At 61.6% G+C, this 17,930-nt stretch overlaps 2 protein-coding genes and 1 long non-coding RNA gene across 3 annotated transcripts; 2 read left to right on the top strand and 1 right to left on the bottom strand.

The window, feature by feature from the left end:
• Positions 1-3,054: 3,054 nt before the first annotated feature.
• ELAVL3 (ELAV like RNA binding protein 3) lies at positions 3,055-11,444 on the top strand (the record flags this gene model as incomplete). Its single annotated transcript, XM_033083684.2, has 6 exons — positions 3,055-3,376; positions 4,988-5,091; positions 7,214-7,367; positions 9,436-9,652; positions 10,944-10,982; positions 11,090-11,444. Coding segments are annotated over 6 exons (1,161 nt in total), but the record flags the coding sequence as incomplete, so codon positions are not given.
• Positions 11,445-11,469: 25 nt separating this feature from the next.
• Positions 11,470-14,573, bottom strand: LOC117009512. Its single transcript, XR_004420488.2, has 4 exons — positions 14,397-14,573; positions 13,468-13,665; positions 12,410-13,093; positions 11,470-11,640 (listed from the first exon to the last, which is right to left on the bottom strand). It is a non-coding gene; the product is annotated as an uncharacterized LOC117009512 (long non-coding RNA).
• LOC117009511 lies at positions 12,483-17,224 on the top strand. Its single transcript, XM_033083752.1, has 8 exons — positions 12,483-12,545; positions 12,765-13,146; positions 13,354-13,379; positions 13,568-13,682; positions 14,568-14,696; positions 14,968-14,980; positions 15,162-15,280; positions 15,314-17,224. The coding sequence occupies exons 1-8, from the start codon at positions 12,485-12,487 to the stop codon at positions 15,411-15,413; spliced, it is 945 nt and encodes a 314-aa protein (XP_032939643.1). The 5' UTR covers positions 12,483-12,484; the 3' UTR covers positions 15,414-17,224.
• The last annotated feature ends 706 nt before the right edge of the window (positions 17,225-17,930 follow it).

Consider the following 17,930-nt stretch of genomic DNA (forward strand, 5'->3'; position numbering starts at 1 on the left):
CCTGCCCTTCCTCCTCCTCCTCCTCCTCCTCCTCCCCTGGGCGGGCCCGGGGGGGTCTCAGGGGTCTCCCCCCCCCAATTCCCCGTTGGAGGGGGCGGCTCTTCCTCCTTTGGTTCTTTATTTTGGGGGGGGGCTGGGCTGACCCATCTCTGTTTTTGGGGGGGGCTGGGCTGACCCATCTCTGTTTTTGGGGGGGGCTGGGCTGACCCATCTCTGTTTTGGGGGGGGGCTGGGCTGACCCATCTCTGGTTTTTTTTGGGGGGGGGGGGCTGGGCTGACCCATCTCTGTTTTTTTGGGGGGGGGGGCTGGGCTGACCCATCTCTGTTTTTGGGGGGGGGGGCTGGGCTGACCCATCTCTGTTTTTTTTGGGGGGGCTGGGCTGACCCATCTCTGTGTTTTTGGGGGGGGGGGCTGGGCTGATCCATCTCTGTTTTTGGGGGGGGGGGCTGGACTGATCCATCTCTGTTTTTTGGGGGGGGGCTGGGCTGACCCATCTCTGTTTTTGGGGGGGGGCTGGGCTGACCCATCTCTGGTTTTTTTTTTGGGGGGGGGGGCGGTCGCACCCACCTTGCTGATGGGAGGGGGGGGCACGGACGGAACCATCTCGGAGAGGGGGGGGTTGTGGGGGGGTGGGGGGCGGTTTTTGGGGGGGCCCCGCCCCCCGCGCCCGCCCAAGGACGTTTAAAGGACCGAACGGGGCCGCCGCTCGCAGCTCCCGGAGCCGCCGCGACCCCCGGAGCGACCCCCGGGACCCCCCCCGGGCCCCCCCCGAGCCCTCGGGGCCGTGCGGGGCCCCCCCCGCCGCCCCCCGCCCCAATTTCCCCCCCTCGGCGACGCGATGGTGACGGTAGGAACGGGGGGATGGCGATGGCGGGGACCCCCACCCAAATTTTCCATCCCTTCATCCCCAAACCCCCTCCCCAAATTCCCACCCCCCCCTCCCCTTTTTCTCCTCCTGTCCCCCCCCCCCCCCACCTTGGGGACAGCGCGTCACACGCGTGTGGCACCTGCGGGGACAGCGCGTGCGAGGGAGGGGCGGGGACCCCTCCCCAGTCCTGCATTTGGGGTGGGGGTCACACACGACACGTGTGGCGCTGTCCCCGCTGTCGCCTCCCCCCCCCCAGGACCGTGGCTGGTGGCCCCGGGTGTCCCCATCGCGCGGTGACAAAGGGCCATTGTCACCCACCCGCTGCTGGGGAGGGGGGGAGGGGCGGGGGCGCTGCCGCACAATGGGGGGATTGTCCCCAATTGTCACCCCCGCCCCGCCATGGCCCCACCCGGGCTGTCACTGTCCGTGTCGCTGTCCCTCCGTGCGGTGGCTCCGCCCCCCGCTGTCCCCGCGTCCCGGCGTGTCCCTGTCCCCTCCCCGTCCTCGCCAAGTCGCTGTCCCCGCTGTCCCCAAATGCTGCTGTCACTGTCCCCTCATTGTCCGTCCCCATGTCCCCGCTGTCCCTGTCCCCTCACTGTCCCCACGCCCCGACAGTGACGCCCTGTGACACCCCCTGTCCCCTCACTGTCACTGTCCCCTCCCCGTCCTCACCAAGTCGCTGTCCCCGCTGTCCCACTGCTGTCCCCATGATGCTGCTGTCATTGTCCCCTCTCTGTCTGTCCCCTCACTGTCCCCACAGTGACCCCCCTGTGACACCCTCGTCCCCTCACTGTCACCATGTCCCCTCACTGTCCCCGTCCCCTCACTGTCCCCCCTGTGAACCCCTGTCCCCATGTCCCCGCTGTCCCTGTCCCCTCACCATCCCCACAGTGACTCCCCTGTGACACACCCTGTCCCCTCACTGTCCCCATGTCCCCACAGTGACCCCCTGTGACACCCCTGTGACACCCCCTGTCCCCGTCCCTGTCCCTGTCCCCATGTCCCTCAATGTTCCCATGTCCCCGCTGTCTCTGTCCCCTCACTGTCCCCGCAGTGACCCCCCTGTCCCCTCACTGTTCCTGTCCTCTCACTGTCCCCTCCCTGTCCCCACGTCCCCACAGTGAGCCCCCTGTGACACCCTCTGTCCCCCCCCTGTTCCTGCTCCCTCTCTGTCTCTGTCCCCTCCCTGTCCCCACAGTCACCCCCCTGTCCCCTCACTGTCCCTGTCCCCATGTCCCCTCAGTGTCCCCTCTCTGTCTGTCCCCTCAGTGTCCCCACGTCCCCACTGTCTCTGTCCCCTCACCACCCCCATAATCCCGTTGTCCCTGTCCCCATGTCCTCACTGTCTCTGTCCCCTCACTGTCCCTGTCCCCATGTCTCTGCTGTCCCTGTCCCCTCACTGTCCCCACAGTGACCCCCTGTGACACCCCCTGTCCCCATCCCTGTCCTCATGTCCCTGCTGTCCCTGTCCCCTCACTATCCCTGCAGTGACACCCCCGTCCCCGTCCCTGTCCCCTCACTGTCCCCAAGTCCCTGTCCCCCCCGTCCTCTCCCTGTCCCCTCACTGTCCCCATGTCCCCCTGTGACACCCCTGTCCCCTCACTGTCCCCATGTCCCCACAGTGATCCCCTGTCCCCCCTGTGACCCCCCTGTCCCCTCCCTGTCCCGCCTGTGACCCCCCTGTCCCCTCCCTGTCCCCCCTGTGACCCCGCTGTCCCCTCACTGTCCCCTCACTGTCCCTGTCCCCATGTCCCCGCTGTCCCTGTCCCCTCCCTGTGACCCCGCTGTGACCCCGCTGTCCCTGTCCCCTCTGTGACCCCGCTGTGACCCCGCTGTCCCCTCAGCAGATCCTCAGCTCGGTGGAGTCGCAGGCTCCCAGCCCCGCGGGGCCCTCGGGCTGTGGCCCTGTCCCTGTCGCTGTCCCCTCACTGTCCCCATGTCCCCATGTCCCCATGTCCCCACAGTGACCCCCCTGTGACCCCGCTGTCCCTGTGACCCCGCTGTGACCCCCCTGTCCCCCCAGCAGATCCTCAGCTCGGTGGAGTCGCAGGCTCCCAGCCCCGCGGGGCCCTCGGGCTGTGGCCCTGTCCCTGTCCCCATGTCCCCATGTCCCCATGTCCCCACAGTGACCCCCCTGTGACCCCGCTGTGACCCCGCTGTCCCCATGACCCCGCTGTGACCCCGCTGTCCCCATGTCCCCCCTGTGACCCCGCTGTCCCCTCAGCAGATCCTCAGCTCGGTGGAGTCGCAGGCTCCCAGCCCCGCGGGGCCCTCGGCCTGTGGCCCTGTCCCCGTCGCTGTCCCCGTGGTGGCCGTGCCAGGCCCGGGGGTGGCGGCAGCGCTGCCCAACGGGGCCCCCCCGGGTCCCCCCCCGGTGACAGATGACAGCAAAACCAACCTGATCGTCAACTACCTGCCGCAGTCCATGAGCCAGGAGGAGCTGAGGAGCCTCTTCGGGAGCCTCGGCGACATCGAGTCCTGCAAGCTCGTCAGGGACAAGGTCACCGGTACACGGGACAAAGGGGACAGCAGGGACAGCGGGGACAGGGGGGACACGAGGGGACAGGGCACCGGTACACGGGGACAGCGGGGACAGGGGGGACACGAGAGGACAGCGGGGACAGCGGGGACAGGGCACGGGGACAGTGGGGACGGGGGGGACAGCGGGGACAGCGGGGACAGGGCACGGGGACACACAGGGACAGCGGGGACAGGGCACGGGGACAGCAGGGACAGCGGGGACAGGGCATGGGGACAGCAGGGACAGCGGGGACAGCGAGGACAGTGGGGACAGGGGGGACACGAGGGGACAGCGGGGACAGTGGGGACAGGTCACCGGTACATGGGGACAGTGGGGACAGTGGGGACAGTGGGGACAGTGGGGACAGGGCACCGGTACACGGGACAGCGGGGACACGGGGACAGCGGGGACACGAGGGGACAGCGGGGACAGGGGGGACACGAGGGGACAGCGGGGACAGGGCACGGGGACAGCGGGGACAGCGGGGACACGAGGGGACAGGGCACGGGGACACAGGGGACAGTGGGGACAGTGGGGACAGGGCACCGGTACACAGGGGACAGTGGGGACATGAGGGGACACGAGGGGACAGGGCACGGGGGATGTGAGGTGTGGGACACACAGGGGACAGGGACATGGAGGGTGGGACATGGGGAGAGGGGACATGAGGACACAGGGGACAGGGATGGCTGTGACCAGGGACAAGGACAATTGGTGTCCCCTCAGTGCCACCATGAGCAGTGTCCCTGTCCCCACACAAATCCACGGGGACACAGGGCACGAGGACAGGGCACGGGGACACAGGGGACAGAGGGGACAGGGCACGGGGACACACAGGTGGCACCTGTGGGGGATGTGAGGTGTGGGACACACAGGGGACACGGGGAGAGGGGACACGGGGAGCTGTGGGGACAGGGATGGGACAGTAGGGACAGGGATGGGCTGTGACCAGGGACAGGGACAGTTTGGTGTCCCCTCAGTGCCACCATGACCAAGGTGTCCCTGTCCCCACAAGTCCATGGGGACACAGGGGACAGGGATGGGACACAGGGGACATGAGGACACAGGGGACAGGGATGGCTGTGACCAGGGACAGGGACAGTTTGGTGTCCCCTCACTGCCACCATGAGCAGTGTCCCTGTCCCCACATTGTCCCCACATGTTCATGGGGACACAGGGGACAGGAATGGGACACAGGGGACAGGGATGGCTGTGACCAAGGACAGGGACAGTTTGGTGTCCCCTCAGTGCCACCATGAGCAGTGTGGCTGTCCCCACACAAATCCATGGGGACACAGGGGACAGGGACCTGCTGGAGGGATGGACGTGGATTTTGGGGACAGAATGGGGACAGGGATGTGACACAGGGGACAGGGATGGGACACAGGGGACAGGGATGGGCTGTGACCAGGGACAAGGACAACTGGTGTCCCCTCAGTGCCACCATGACCACGGTGTCCCTGTCCCTACACAAATCCATGGGGACAGAGGGGACACTGGTGGGATGGATGTGGATTTTGGGGACAGGGTGGGGACAGGGATGTGACCCAGGGGACAGGGCCACCCCCACCCTGGTGACAGTGCCATGCTGCCCCAGGACAGAGCCTGGGTTATGGATTTGTCAACTACGTGGAGGCCGGGGACGCCGACAGGGCCATCGGGGCCCTCAACGGCCTCAAGCTGCAGACCAAGACCATCAAGGTGCCCTGGGGACACGGGGGTGGCACCTGGGGACAAGGGGTGGCACCTGGGGACACAGGGGTGCCACCTGGGGGGGTTCTGGGGACATTGGGGTGGCACCTGAGAGCTTCTGGGGACAGGGGGGTGGCACCTGGGGGCTTCTGGGGACATGGAGGTGGCACCTGGGGACATGGGGGTGGCACCTGGGGGGCTTATGGGGACAGGGGGAGCTTGTGGATCATTTTGGGGACACTGTGTGAAATAATTTTGGGAGTTGTGGGATAACTTTGGGGACACTGGGTGGGATCACTTTGGGAGCTGTGGGATCATTTGAGGACACTGTGTGGTGGAGGGGACACTGTGTGGGATCACTTTGGGAGCCCTGTGTGAAATCATTTTGGGGACACTGTGTGGGATCATTTTGGGGGCCCTCTGTGGTGGAGAGGACACTGTGTGGGATCATTTTGGGGACACTGTGTGGGATCATTTTGGAGACATTGTGAAATCATTTTGGGAGTTTTGGGATCATTTTGGGGGCCTTGTGAGGGATAATTTTGGGACTTGTGGGGTCACTTTGGGAGCTGTGGGATCATTCTGGGAGTTGTGGGATCATTTTTGGGGGCACTCTGTGGGATCACTTTGGGGGCTCTGTGTGAAATCATTTTGGGGGCTCTGTATGGGATCACTTTGGGAGTTGTGGGATCACTTTGGAGACACTGTGTGGGATTACTTTGGGAGCTGTGGGATCATGTGGGGAATTGTGGGATCATTCTGTGGCTCTGTGTGGTGTAGGGGACACTGTGTGGGATCACTTTGGGGTCACTGTGTGGTGGAGGGGACACTGTCTGGGATCATTCTGGGGGCCCTGTGTGGGATCATTTTGGGAGTTGTGGGATCACTTTGGGAGTTGTGGCATCATTTTGGGGGCCCTGTGTGGTGGAGGGGACACTGTGAAATCATTTTGGGGACACTGTGTGGGATCATTTTGAGAACATTGTGAAATAATTTTGGGAGCAGTGGGATCATTCTCTGGCCCTGTGTGGAATCACTTTGGGAGTTGTGGGATTATTCTGGGGCACTGTGTGAAATGATTTTGGGGACACTGTGTGGGATCACTTTGGGAGTTGTGGGATCATTCTGGGGTCACTGTGTGGTGGAGGGGACACTGTGAAATCATTTTGGGGGCCCTGGGTGGGATCACTTTGGGAGTTGTGGGATCACTTGGGGACACTGTGTGGGATCATTTGGGGAGTTGTGGGATCACTTTGGGAGTTGTCGGATCATTTTGGGGACACTGTGTGGAATCACTTTGGGGACATTGTGAAATTCTTTTGGAAGTTGTTGGATCATTTTGGGGGCCCTGGGTGGGATCACTTTGGGAGTTGTGGGATCACTTTGTGGGGCTCTGTGTGGGATCACTTTGGGGACACCGGGTGGTGTAGGGGACACTGTGTGGGGTCACTTTGGGGAGTCATGGAATCATTTTGAGGGCACTGTGCGGTGTAGGGGACACTGTGTGGGATCACTTTGGGGACATTGTGTGAAATCATTTTGGGAGTTGTGGGATTATTTTGAGAGCTGTGGGATCATTTTGTGGACACTGTGTGGTGGAGGGGACACTGTGTGAGATAATTTTGGGAGTTGTGGGATTATTTTGGGGGCCCTGTGTGGGATCATTCTGGGGACATTGTGAAATTCTTTTGGGAGTTGTTGGATCATTCTGTGGCCCTCTGTGGTGGAGAGGACACTGTGTGGGATCATTTTGGGGACACTGTGTGAAATCATTTTGGGGACATTGTGAAATCATTTTGGGAGTTTTGGGATCATTTTGGGGGCCTTGTGAGGGATAATTTTGGGAGTTGTGGGATCACTTTGGGGGCCCTGTGTGGTGAAGGGGACACTGGGTGGGATCATTTTGGGAGTTGTGAAATCATTTTGGGGACACTGGGTGGGATCACTTTGGGAGTTGTGGGATCACTTGGGGACACTGTGTGGTGTAGGGGACACAGTGTGGGATCATTAGAGGACACTGTGGTGTAGGGGACACTCTGTGCTGTCTGGAACCCCCCTGGGCTGTCTGGAACCCCCTGGGCTGTCCCCCCCTGTCCCCCCCCGGCTCTCCCCAGCCCTCACCTGTCCCCAGGTGTCGTACGCCCGGCCCAGCTCGGCCTCCATCCGCGACGCCAACCTGTACGTGAGCGGGCTGCCGCGCGCCATGGGCCAGCAGGAGATGGAGCAGCTCTTCTCGCAGTACGGCCGAATCATCACCTCCCGCATCCTGGTGGACCAGGTCACAGGTGAGTCTGGGTGTGTGCTCAGGTGTGCCAGGTGTGTGCCCAGGTGTGTGCTCAGGTGTGCCCAGGTGTGTGCCCAGGTGTGCCCAGGTGTGCTCAGGTGTGTGAGGGTGTGTCTGTATGTGCCCAGGTGTGCCCAGGTGTGCCCAGGTGTGCCCAGGTGTGTTCAGGTGTGTGCTCAGGTGTGTGCTCAGGTGTGCCCAGGTGTGTGCCCAGGTGTGCCCAGCTGTGCTCAGGTGTGCCCAGGTGTGTGCTCAGGTGTGTGCCCAGGTGTGTGCTCAGGTGTGCCCAGGTGTGCTCAGGTGTGCCCAGGTGTGTGCTCAGGTGTGTGTTCAGGTGTGCCCAGGTGTGTGCTCAGGTGTGTGTCCAGGTGTGGCCAGGTGTGCTCAGGTGTGTCTGGGTGTGCCCAGGTGTGCTCAGGTGTGTTCAGGTGTGTTCAGGTGTGTCTGGGTGTGCCCAGGTGTGTTCAGGTGTGCCCAGGTGTGCCCAGCTGTGCTCACCTGGGAGGGCGGGGTGTTCACTGGGGTGGGAGGGCTGAGAGTCTTGGGGATTCTGGGGGTGATGGGAGAATGGTGGGGGGTGCTGGGGGGGTCCTGGGAATGAGGTCTAGGAGGGTCTGGGGGGTTCTGGGAATGAGTCTGGGGGTTTCTGGGGGGTCCTGGGAATGACATCTAAGGGATTCTGGGGGGCGGGACATTCCTGGGGATGGGAGCCATGGGGGGTTCTGGGGGTGAGATATCCTGGGAATGAGTCCTGAGGGGCTCTGGGAATGAGTCTGGGGGGTTCTGCGGGTTCCTGGGAATGAGGTCTAAGGGGTTCTGGGGGTGGGACATCCCTGGGAATGAGTCCTGGGGGGTTCTGGGAATGAGTCTGGGGCCTCTGGGGGGCTCTGGGGGGTTCTGGGAATGAGTCTGGGGGGCTCTCGGAGGGTGGGACATTCCTGGGAATGAGTCTGGGGGGCTCTTGGGGGGTGTGGGGGGTTCTGGGAATTAGTCTCAGGGTCTCTGGGGGGGTGGGACATCCCTGGGAATGAGTCCTGGGGTTTTCTGGGGGGTGGGACATCTCTAGGGATGGGAGCCATGGGGTTTTCTGGGGGGTGGGACACCTCTGGGAATGAGTCTGGGGGATGGGATATCCTGGGAATGAGTCCTGAGGGGCTCTGGGGGGTCCTGGGAATGAGTCCTGGGGGGCTCTGGGGGGTTTTTGGGGGTTTCTGGGTGTAGGACCCCCTTGTGGGGGTCACCCATCCCTCCCTTTAGGCTCTGTGGGTGCACAGGATCCCCCCCCGTGGGGTGGGCAGGGCCGTGTCCCTGATCCCCGCCCCCCCTGCCCAGGTGTGTCCCGGGGGGTGCACAGGGACCCCCTGAGGGGGTGAGGGGGACAGGGGGCATTCCCTGATCCCCGCCCCCCTGCCCAGGTGTGTCCCGGGGGGTGCACAGGGACCCCATGAGGGGGCTGCACGGGCAGGGGGCGTGTCCCTGATCCCGGCCCCCCCTGCCCAGGTGTGTCCCGGGGGTGCACAGGGATTTCCCCCGTGGGGTGGGCAGGGCCGTGTCCCTGATCCCCGCCCCCCCTGCCCAGGTGTGTCCCGGGGGTGCACAGGGATTTCCCCCGTGGGGTGGGCAGGGCCGTGTCCCTGATCCCCGCCCCCCCTGCCCAGGTGTGTCCCGGGGGTGCACAGGGATTTTCCCCGTGGGGTGGGCAGGGCCGTGTCCCTGATCCCCGCCCCACCTGCCCAGGTGTGTCCCGGGGGGTGCACAGGGACCCCCTGAGGGGGCTGCACGGGCAGGGGCCGTGTCCCTGATCCCCGCCCCCCCTGCCCAGGTGTGTCCCGGGGGGTGCACAGGGACCCCCTGAGGTGGACAGGGGCCGTGTCCCTGATCCCTGCCCCACCTGCCCAGGTGTGTCCCGGGGGGTGCACAGGGACCCCCTGAGGGGGTGAGGGGGACAGGGGCCGTGTCCCTGATCCCCGCCCCACCTGCCCAGGTGTGTCCCGTGGGGTGCACAGGGACCCCCTGAGTGGGTGAGGGGGGCACGGGCCGTGTCCCTGATCCCTGCCCCACCTGCCCAGGTGTGTCCCGGGGGGTCGGGTTTATCCGCTTCGACAAGCGCGTGGAGGCCGAGGAGGCCGTGCGGGGGCTGCACGGGCAGAAACCCCTCGGGGCAGCCGAGCCCATCACGGTGAAATTCGCCAACACCCCCGGGCAGAAATCGGGGGGGGCCCTGCTGAGCCTCTGCCCCGGAGCCCGGCGCTACGGGACCCTGCACCCGCCCCCGCAGCGATTCCGGTGAGGGACGGGGGTCCTGGGGGGTCCTGGGCTGGGGAGGGGTCCTGGGGGGTGGGGAGGGAATGGGAGTGGGGGTCTGGAGGGGTGGAAAAGCGCTGGGGACGGGGGGATGTCCTGGGGGGGGCTGGGAGGGGTGGGGAATTCATGGGAATGGGGGGTAGGGGTCTAGAGGGGGCTGGGGATGGGGTCCTGGGGGTGGGGAGGGGGATGAGGAATCCCTGGGAATGGGAGGCAAGGAGGTCCCTAGGAATGGGGGGGCAGGGGTCTTGAGGGGGCTGGGAATGGGGGTCAGGGGTCTTGAAGGGGCTGGGAATGGAGGGCAGGGGTCTTGAGGGGGCTGGGAATGGAGGGCAGGGGTCTTGAGGGGGCTGGGGGGCTGAGAATGGGGTCCTGGGGGGCTTGGGGGTGATGAGGAATTCCTGGGAATGGGGGCAAGGAGGTCCCTGGGAATGGGGGGTAAGGGTCTTGAGGGGGCTGGGGGTCCTGGGGGGTCCATGGGAATGGGGGCAGGGGTCTTGAGGGAGCTGGAGACTGAGAATGGGGGTCCTGGGGGACTGGGGGTCTGGGAGGTCCAGGGGAATGGGGGTCAGGGGTCTTGAGGGAGCTGGGGGGCTGGGAATGGGGTCCTGGGGGGGCTGAAGGGGGATGAGGAATCCCTGGGAATGGGGGCCAGGGGTCTGGAGGGAGCTGGGGATGGGGTCCTGGGGGGTCTGGGAGGTCCCTGGGAATGGGGGTCAGGGGTCTTGAGGAGGCTGGGCATGGGGGTCCTGGGGGCTCTGGGGGGCTAGGAGCTCCCTGGGAATGAGGGTGAGGGGTCTTGAGGGGTCTGGGGGGCTGAGAATGGGGGTGCTGGGGGGTATGGGAGGTCCCTAGGAATGGGGGCCAGGGGTCTTGAGGGGGCCGGGAATGGGGGTCCTGGGGAGTGATGAGGAATTCCTGGGAATGGGGGCCAGGGGTCTTGAGGGGTCTGGGGGGCTGGGCCTGGGAGTCCTGGGGGGTTGGAGGGGTGGGAAGTCCCTAGGAATGGGGGGCAGGGGTCTTGAGGGGGCTGAGAATGGGGGTCCTGGGGGGTCTGAGGGGCTGGGGATGGGGGTCCTGGAGGGGCTGGGACCCCTGGGAACAGAGGCACTGGGGGTCCCAGCACGCTCCGAGGAAGGGACCAGAAACCCCCAAGGCTCCCGGGGGTCCTCAGAGGGGTCCTCAGAGGGCGGATTTGGGGCTGTGGGCACAGGTGTAGGACCCCCCTGGGAGCAGGGACACCCCCATGCCAACACCCCCTTGTCCCCTCCAGCCTCGACAACCTGCTGAACGTGGCGTACGGCGTGAAAAGGTAACACCCCCCAAACCCCCTCCCCAAATGCCACCCCCAGCCCAGGGGAGGGGACCCCCAGGAGCTCCCCAGTGACCCCAGGCCAGCCCCTTGTCGCTGCTGCCCAGGTTCTCCCCGCTGGCCATCGAGGCGGTGCCGGCGCTGGCCGGGGTGGGCTTGGGGACGCCTGGCGCGGGTTGGTGCATCTTCGTCTACAACCTGGCCCCGGAGGCGGACGAGAGCGTCCTGTGGCAGCTCTTCGGGCCCTTCGGCGCCGTCACCAACGTCAAGGTGATCCGGGACTTCGCCACCAACAAGTGCAAAGGGTTTGGTTTTGTCACCATGACCAACTACGAGGAGGCGGCCGTGGCCATCGCCAGCCTCAACGGGTATCGCCTGGGAGAGCGCGTGCTCCAGGTGTCCTTCAAGACCACCAAGCAGCACAAGGCGTGAGGGTCTGGAGATGGTTGGGGAGGGGGTGGCTGATGGGGGGTGGTGGGGGGTGTGAGGTGAGTGTGGAGGGGGGTGGGGAGGCTCAGGGAGCCCCCAGTGAGCGCCTCGAGGATTTTCCCCAAACCAAGGGCATCAAACACGTCCTGGAGATCTCAAGGAGCGCTGTGGAGAACCCAAATTTAGGCAGCAAGGACATCCTGGGTGTCCAGGATGGAGGGAATCACACCTGGAGACCACCCAAGGGGACACCCCCCAACTCCTGAGCCCCCCATGAGCACCATGGAGACCTCAAGGATTCCCCCATGAGCACCTTGAGGATTCTTCCCCACCCCAAGAGCATCAAACACGTCCTGGAGATCTCAAGGAGCGCCATGGAGAGCAAGGAGAACCCAAATTTAGGCACCAAGGACATCCTGAGTGTCCAGAGAGCCCCCAAGGGGACACTCCCCAACTTCTGAGCCCCCCACGATCACCACGGAGACCTCAAGGATTTCCCCTGCCAAGAGCATCAAACACGTCCTGGAGATCTCAAGGAGCGCCGTGGAGAACCCAGATTTAGGCACCAAGGACATCCTGGGTGTCCAGGATGGAAGGAATCACACCTGGAGACCCCTCCCCAAGGGGACACACCCCAACTTCTGAGCCCTCCGTGAGCGCCTCAAGGATTCTTCCCCACCCCAAGAGCATCAAACACGTCCTGGAGATCTCAAGGTGCCCCAGATGAGCGCCGTGGAGAGCAAGGAGAACCCAAATTTAGGCACCAAGGACATCCTGAGTGTCCAGAGACCCCCCCAAGGGTTCATCTCCCACCCCCTGAGCACCATGGAGACCTCAAGGATTCCCCCGTGAGCATCTTGAGGATTTTCCCCACCCCAAGAGCATCAAACACGTCCTGGAGACATCAAGGTTCCCCAGATGAGCTCCATGGAGAGCAAGGAGAACCCAAATTTAGGTACCAAGGACATCCTGGGTGTCCAGGATGGAGAGAAACGCACCTGGAGACCCCTCCCCAAGGGGACACCCCCACCTCCTGAGCCCCCCGTGATCACCCCTCAAGGATTCCCCCCTCCATGAGCACCTTGAGGATTTTCCCCACCCCAAGAGCATCAAACACGTCCTGGAGATCTCAAGGTTCCCCAGATGAGCGCCATGGAGAACCCAAATTTAGGCATCAAGGACATCCTGGGTGTTCAGGATGGAGGGAATCACACCTGGAGACCCCTCCCCAAGGGGACACCCCCACCTCCTGAGCCCCCCGTGAGCACCATGGAGACCTCAAGGATTCCCCCGTGAGCATCTTGAGGATTTTCCCCACCCCAAGAGCATCAAACACGTCCTGGAGATCTCAAGGTTCCCCAGATGAGCGCCATGGAGAGCAAGGAGAACCCAAATTTAGGCAGCAAGGACATCCTGAGTGTCCAGGGACCCCCCCACAAGGGGACACTCCCCAACTTCTGAGCACTATGGAGACCTCGAGGATTTCCTCCCACCATGAGCACCTCAAGGATTTTCCCCACCCCAAGAGCATCAAACACGTCCTGGAGATCTCAAGGAGTGCCGTGGAGAACCCAAATTTAGGCACCAAGGACATCCTGAGTGTCCAGAGACCCCTCCAAGGGTTCACTCCCCACCCCCTGAGCACCACAGAGACCTCGAGGATTTCCCCCCACCATGAGCACCTTGAGGATTTTCCCCACCCCAAGAGCATCAAACACGCCCTGGAGATCTCAAGGTGCCCCAGATGAGCGCCATGGAGAGCAAGGAGAACCCAAATTTAGGCACCAAGGACATCCTGGGTGTCCAGGATGGAAGGAATCACACCTGGAGGCCACCCAAGGGGACACACCCCACCCCCTGAGCCCACCATGAGCGCCTCGAGGATTCCCCCCACACACCAAGAGCATCAAACACATCCTGGAGATCTCAAGGTGCCCCAGATGAGCACCATGGAGAACCCAAATTTAGGCACCAAGGACATCCTGGGATGGAGGGAATCACATCTGGAGACCCCTCCCCAAGGGGACACCCCCCACCCCCTGAGCACCACGGAGACCTCGAGGATTTCCCCCCACCCCAAGAGCATCAAACACGTCCTGGAGATCTCAAGGTGCCCCAGATGAGCGCCATGGAGAGCAAGGAGAACCCAAATTTAGGCAGCAAGGACATCCTGGGTGTCCAGAGACCCCCCCAGGGGACACCCCCATCCCCTGAGCACCTGGAGACCTCGAGGATTTCCCCCCACCATGAGCACCTCAAGGATTTCCCCACCCCAAGAGCATCAAACACGTCCTGGAGACATCAAGGAGCGCCGTGGAGAACCCAAATTTAGGCATCAAGGACATCCTGGGTGTTCAGGATAGAGGGAAACACACCTGGAGACCCCTCCAAGGGACACTCCCCAACTCCTGAGCCCCCCACGATCACCACGGAGACCTCGAGGATTCCCCCATGAGCACTTCGAGGATTCCCCCCACACCAAGAGCATCAAACACGCCCTGGAGATCTCAAGGTGCCCCAGATGAGCGCCATGGAGAGCAAGGAGAACCCAAATTTAGGCACCAAGGACATCCTGGGTGTTCAGGATGGAGAGAAACACACCTGGAGACCCCTCCCCAAGGGGACACCCCTCACCCCATGAGCCCTCCGTGAGCACCTCGAGGATTCTTCCCCACCCCAAGAGCATCAAAAACGTCCTGGAGACATCAAGGAGCGCCGTGGAGAACCCAAATTTAGGCACCAAGGACATCCTGGGTGTCCAGAGAGCCCCCAAGGGGACACTCCCCAACTTCTGAGCCCCTCACGATCACCACGGAGACCTCAAGGATTTCCCCCGCCAAGAGCATCAAACACGTCCTGGAGATCTCAAGGAGCGCCATGGAGAGCAAGGAGAACCCAAATTTAGGCACCAAGGACATCCTGGGATGGAGAGAGCCACACCTGGAGACCCCTCCCCAAGGGGACACCCCTCACCCCCATGAGCACCTCAAGGATTTTCCCCACCCCAAGAGCATCAAACACGTCCTGGAGATCTCAAGGAGCGCCATGGAGAACCCAAATTTAGGCACCAAGGAGATCCTGGGTGTCCAGAGACCCCCCAAGGGGACACCCCCCACCCCATGAGCACCATGGAAACCTTGAGGATTCCTCCCTCACCCCAAGAGCATCAAACACGTCCTGGAGATCTCAAGGTGCCCCAGATGAGCGCCATGGAGAGCAAGGAGAACCCAAATTTAGGCACCAAGGACATCCTGGGTGTCCAGAGACCCCCCCACAAGGGGACACCCCCCAACTCCTGAGCCCCATCGAGGATTTCCCCCCACCATGAGCGCCTCGAGGATTTTCCCCACCCCAAGAACATCAAACACGTCCTGGAGACATCAAGGTTCCCCAGATGAGCGCCATGGAGAACCCAAATTTAGGCACCAAGGACATCCTGGGTGTCCAGAGACCCTTCAAAGGGACACACCCCACCCCATGAGCACCATGGAAACCTCGAGGATTTCCCCCTGCCATGAGCACCTTGAGGATTTTCCCCACACCAAGAGCATCAAACACGTCCTGGAGATCTCAAGGAGCGCCGTGGAGAACCCAAATTTCGGCACCAAGGACATCCTGGGTGTCCAGAGACCCCCCTGAGGGGACACTCCCCAACTTCTGAGCCCCATGGAGACCTCGAGGATTTCCCCCTGCCATGAGCACCTCGAGGATTTTCCCCCACCCCAAGAGCATCAAACACACCTTGGAGATCTCAAGGTTCCCCAGATGAGCACCATGGAGAACCCAAATTTAGGCACCAAGGACATCCTGGGTGTTCAGGATGGAGGGAATCACACCTGGAGACCCCTCCCCAAGGGGACACCCCCCACACCTGGAGACCCCTCCCCAAGGGGACACCCCCACCCCATGAGCACCGTGGAGACCCCAGACCCCCCCTCCACGGCCACTGAGGACACACCCCGGACACTTGGACACCTGGACACCCTCACCTGGGCATGCTGAGGACTCCTCCAGGTGCTCCAGGGCACTGGAGAGCCTGGAGACCCCTCCCCAGCACACTGTGGACACACCTGGGACCCCCCCAGGGACCCCAGACCCCACCACTCCGGCGGTGGCCGGACCACCTGGAGCGGTGCCCCCCCCTCACCTGATCCAGGTGTGTCCAGGTGGGGACTGTGCCCCTCCCTCACCTGATCCAGATGTGTCCAGGTGGGGGCTGTGCCCCTCCCTCACCTGATCCAGGTGTGTCCAGGTGGGGGCTGTGCCCCCCCCTCACCTGATCCAGGTGTGTCCAGGTGGGAGCTGTGCCCTTCCCTCATCTGATCCAGATGTGTGCAGGTGGGAGCTGTGCCCCTCCCTCACCTGATCCAGGTGTGTCCAGGTGGGGGCTGTGCCCTTCCCTCACCTGATCCAGATGTGTCCAGCTGGGAGCTGTGCCCTTCCCTCATCTGATCCAGATGTGTGCAGGTGGGAGCTGTGCCCTTCCCTCACCTGATCCAGGTGTGTCCAGGTGGGGGCTGTGCCCCTCCCTCAGCTGATCCAGGTGTGTCCAGGTGGGGGCTGTGCCCCCCAATTCCCTCCATCCAGGACTCAGGGGAGGGGGCAGGGGGCGTCTTCTCGCTCTCTCCTTCTTTCCATGTTTTTTTTTTTCCTTAATTTTCTGGGGGAGGAATTTTTTGGGGGAAGAAAGAACAAAAATAAGGATTAATTAATCATGTGTTTAATTAGATGTGTTGCCCGTTGTCAGGTAAGGAGGGGCGTGGTGGCGCCTCAGGAGCCACGGACCCAAATCCATCTATTTTTATAGCAGAATATTAAAAATATCCCCCCCAAAACCCCCCAAAATCGCCTTTGCAGAGGGGGTGAGAGCCTCTTTTGTGCTCCCCAAGTTCCTCAGAAGCAGCTTGTGAACCCCAAGAGTGATCAAGGCAAGTTTTGGGGGGTTTAAAATTCCAGGGATTCCTCTGGTACCCCCAAAACTGGGAGGGAGGGGAGGTGTCTTGCCACACTTCCCCCCCCTCCCTTCCCAAATTCTCCAAAATGGGCATTTTTTGCCCCAAATTGCTCCACTTGCTGGAGCTTTGGCCACTTGGAGCCTCCTGTCCAAATAAAAAAAAAAAAAAAAGGGCGGAACCCCACCTCAAAAACCCTGAGTTCCCCCGTACTCCTCATCATTGTTCTTCTTCTTAATTATTCTTAATTATTCTTAATTATTATTGATGTTGCTATTATTATTATTGTTATTATTATTATTATTGTTATTATTATTATTATTGCAATTCTTATTTATTTTCCCTTCGCCGTCGGGATAATTTCTCACTTTTCAGTGATTTATTTCCAATTTATTTCCTATTCTTCCCTGCTTTTCCCTAATCCTGGTACTCCCTCTTTTTCCCCTTCCCCAAATCCACCCCAGCTCCTGGTTTTTTTGTGTCGTGCCTGTGTGAAGCTTCTTGTAGTTTTAATTATTATTAATATAAATATTTAGGAGCGACCCCGTGTCCAGATCCGCCATCACCCTCCCCCAAACTCTGACCCCCACCCCCTCTTCCAGCAATGGAATTTTGGGGAGGGGGGCCAGGGGACCCCCAATTCTGTAGCAATAAGGGGTCCCCACCTCAGCCCCGGCCCGTTTTTGGGGGGCCCAAATTAGGGGACAAAAAAAGGTGCCCGGGGACCCCCCCTGCGGCACCGCGGGACCCCTCGGAGGGCACCGGGACTGCCCCGGCCCTCAGCCCTGGACTCGACTCTTTGTATTTTTCATGGAAAAATTAAAAAAAAAAAAAACAATTAAAAAAAAAATTTAAAAGGCAGAATTGTGTCTGTGGTTTTGGTGCGTCCAGCAGGGCCTGGATGGCTGAGGGACTCTCGGCCTTTTCTCCTCATGTTTTCTCAATCCTTTTCCACTCACCTTTTCTCAATCCTTTTCCCCTCACGTTTTCCTGCTCTTTTTTCCCTCATGTTTCCCACTCTTTTTCCTTTTTCCCTTCACATTTCCCACTCTTTTTCCCCTCACGTTTTCCTGCTTTTCCCCCTCACATTTCCTTCCATTTTTCCCCTCACGTTTTCCCGCTCTTTTTCCCCTCAGGTTTTCCCGCTCTTTTTCCCCCTCACATTTCCCTGCCCCTTTTCCCTCTCACATTTTCCAGATCTTTTCCCCTTATTTTCCTGCCTTTTCCCTCTCACATTTCCCACCCTTTTCCCCCTCACCTTTTCCCACTCTTTTCCCCTCATTTTCCTGCCTTTTTCCCCTCACGTTTTCCTGCTTTTCTCCCCTCATCTTTCCCGCTCTTTTTCCCCCTCACGTTTTCCCGCTCTTTTCCCCTCAGGTTTCCCCATTTTCCCCTCACATTTTCCCGATCTTTTCCCCTCATTTTACACCCTTTTCCCCCCTCACGTTTTCCCACTCTTTTCCCTCATTTTCCTGCCTTTTCCTCCTCACGTTTTCCTGCTTTTCCCCCTCACATTTCCTACCATTTTTCCCCTCACGTTTCCCTGCTCTTTTTGCCCCCCTCACAT

This window comes from Catharus ustulatus, chromosome 33, assembly GCF_009819885.2.
Source record: "Catharus ustulatus isolate bCatUst1 chromosome 33, bCatUst1.pri.v2, whole genome shotgun sequence".
Taxonomy (NCBI): domain Eukaryota; kingdom Metazoa; phylum Chordata; class Aves; order Passeriformes; family Turdidae; genus Catharus; species Catharus ustulatus.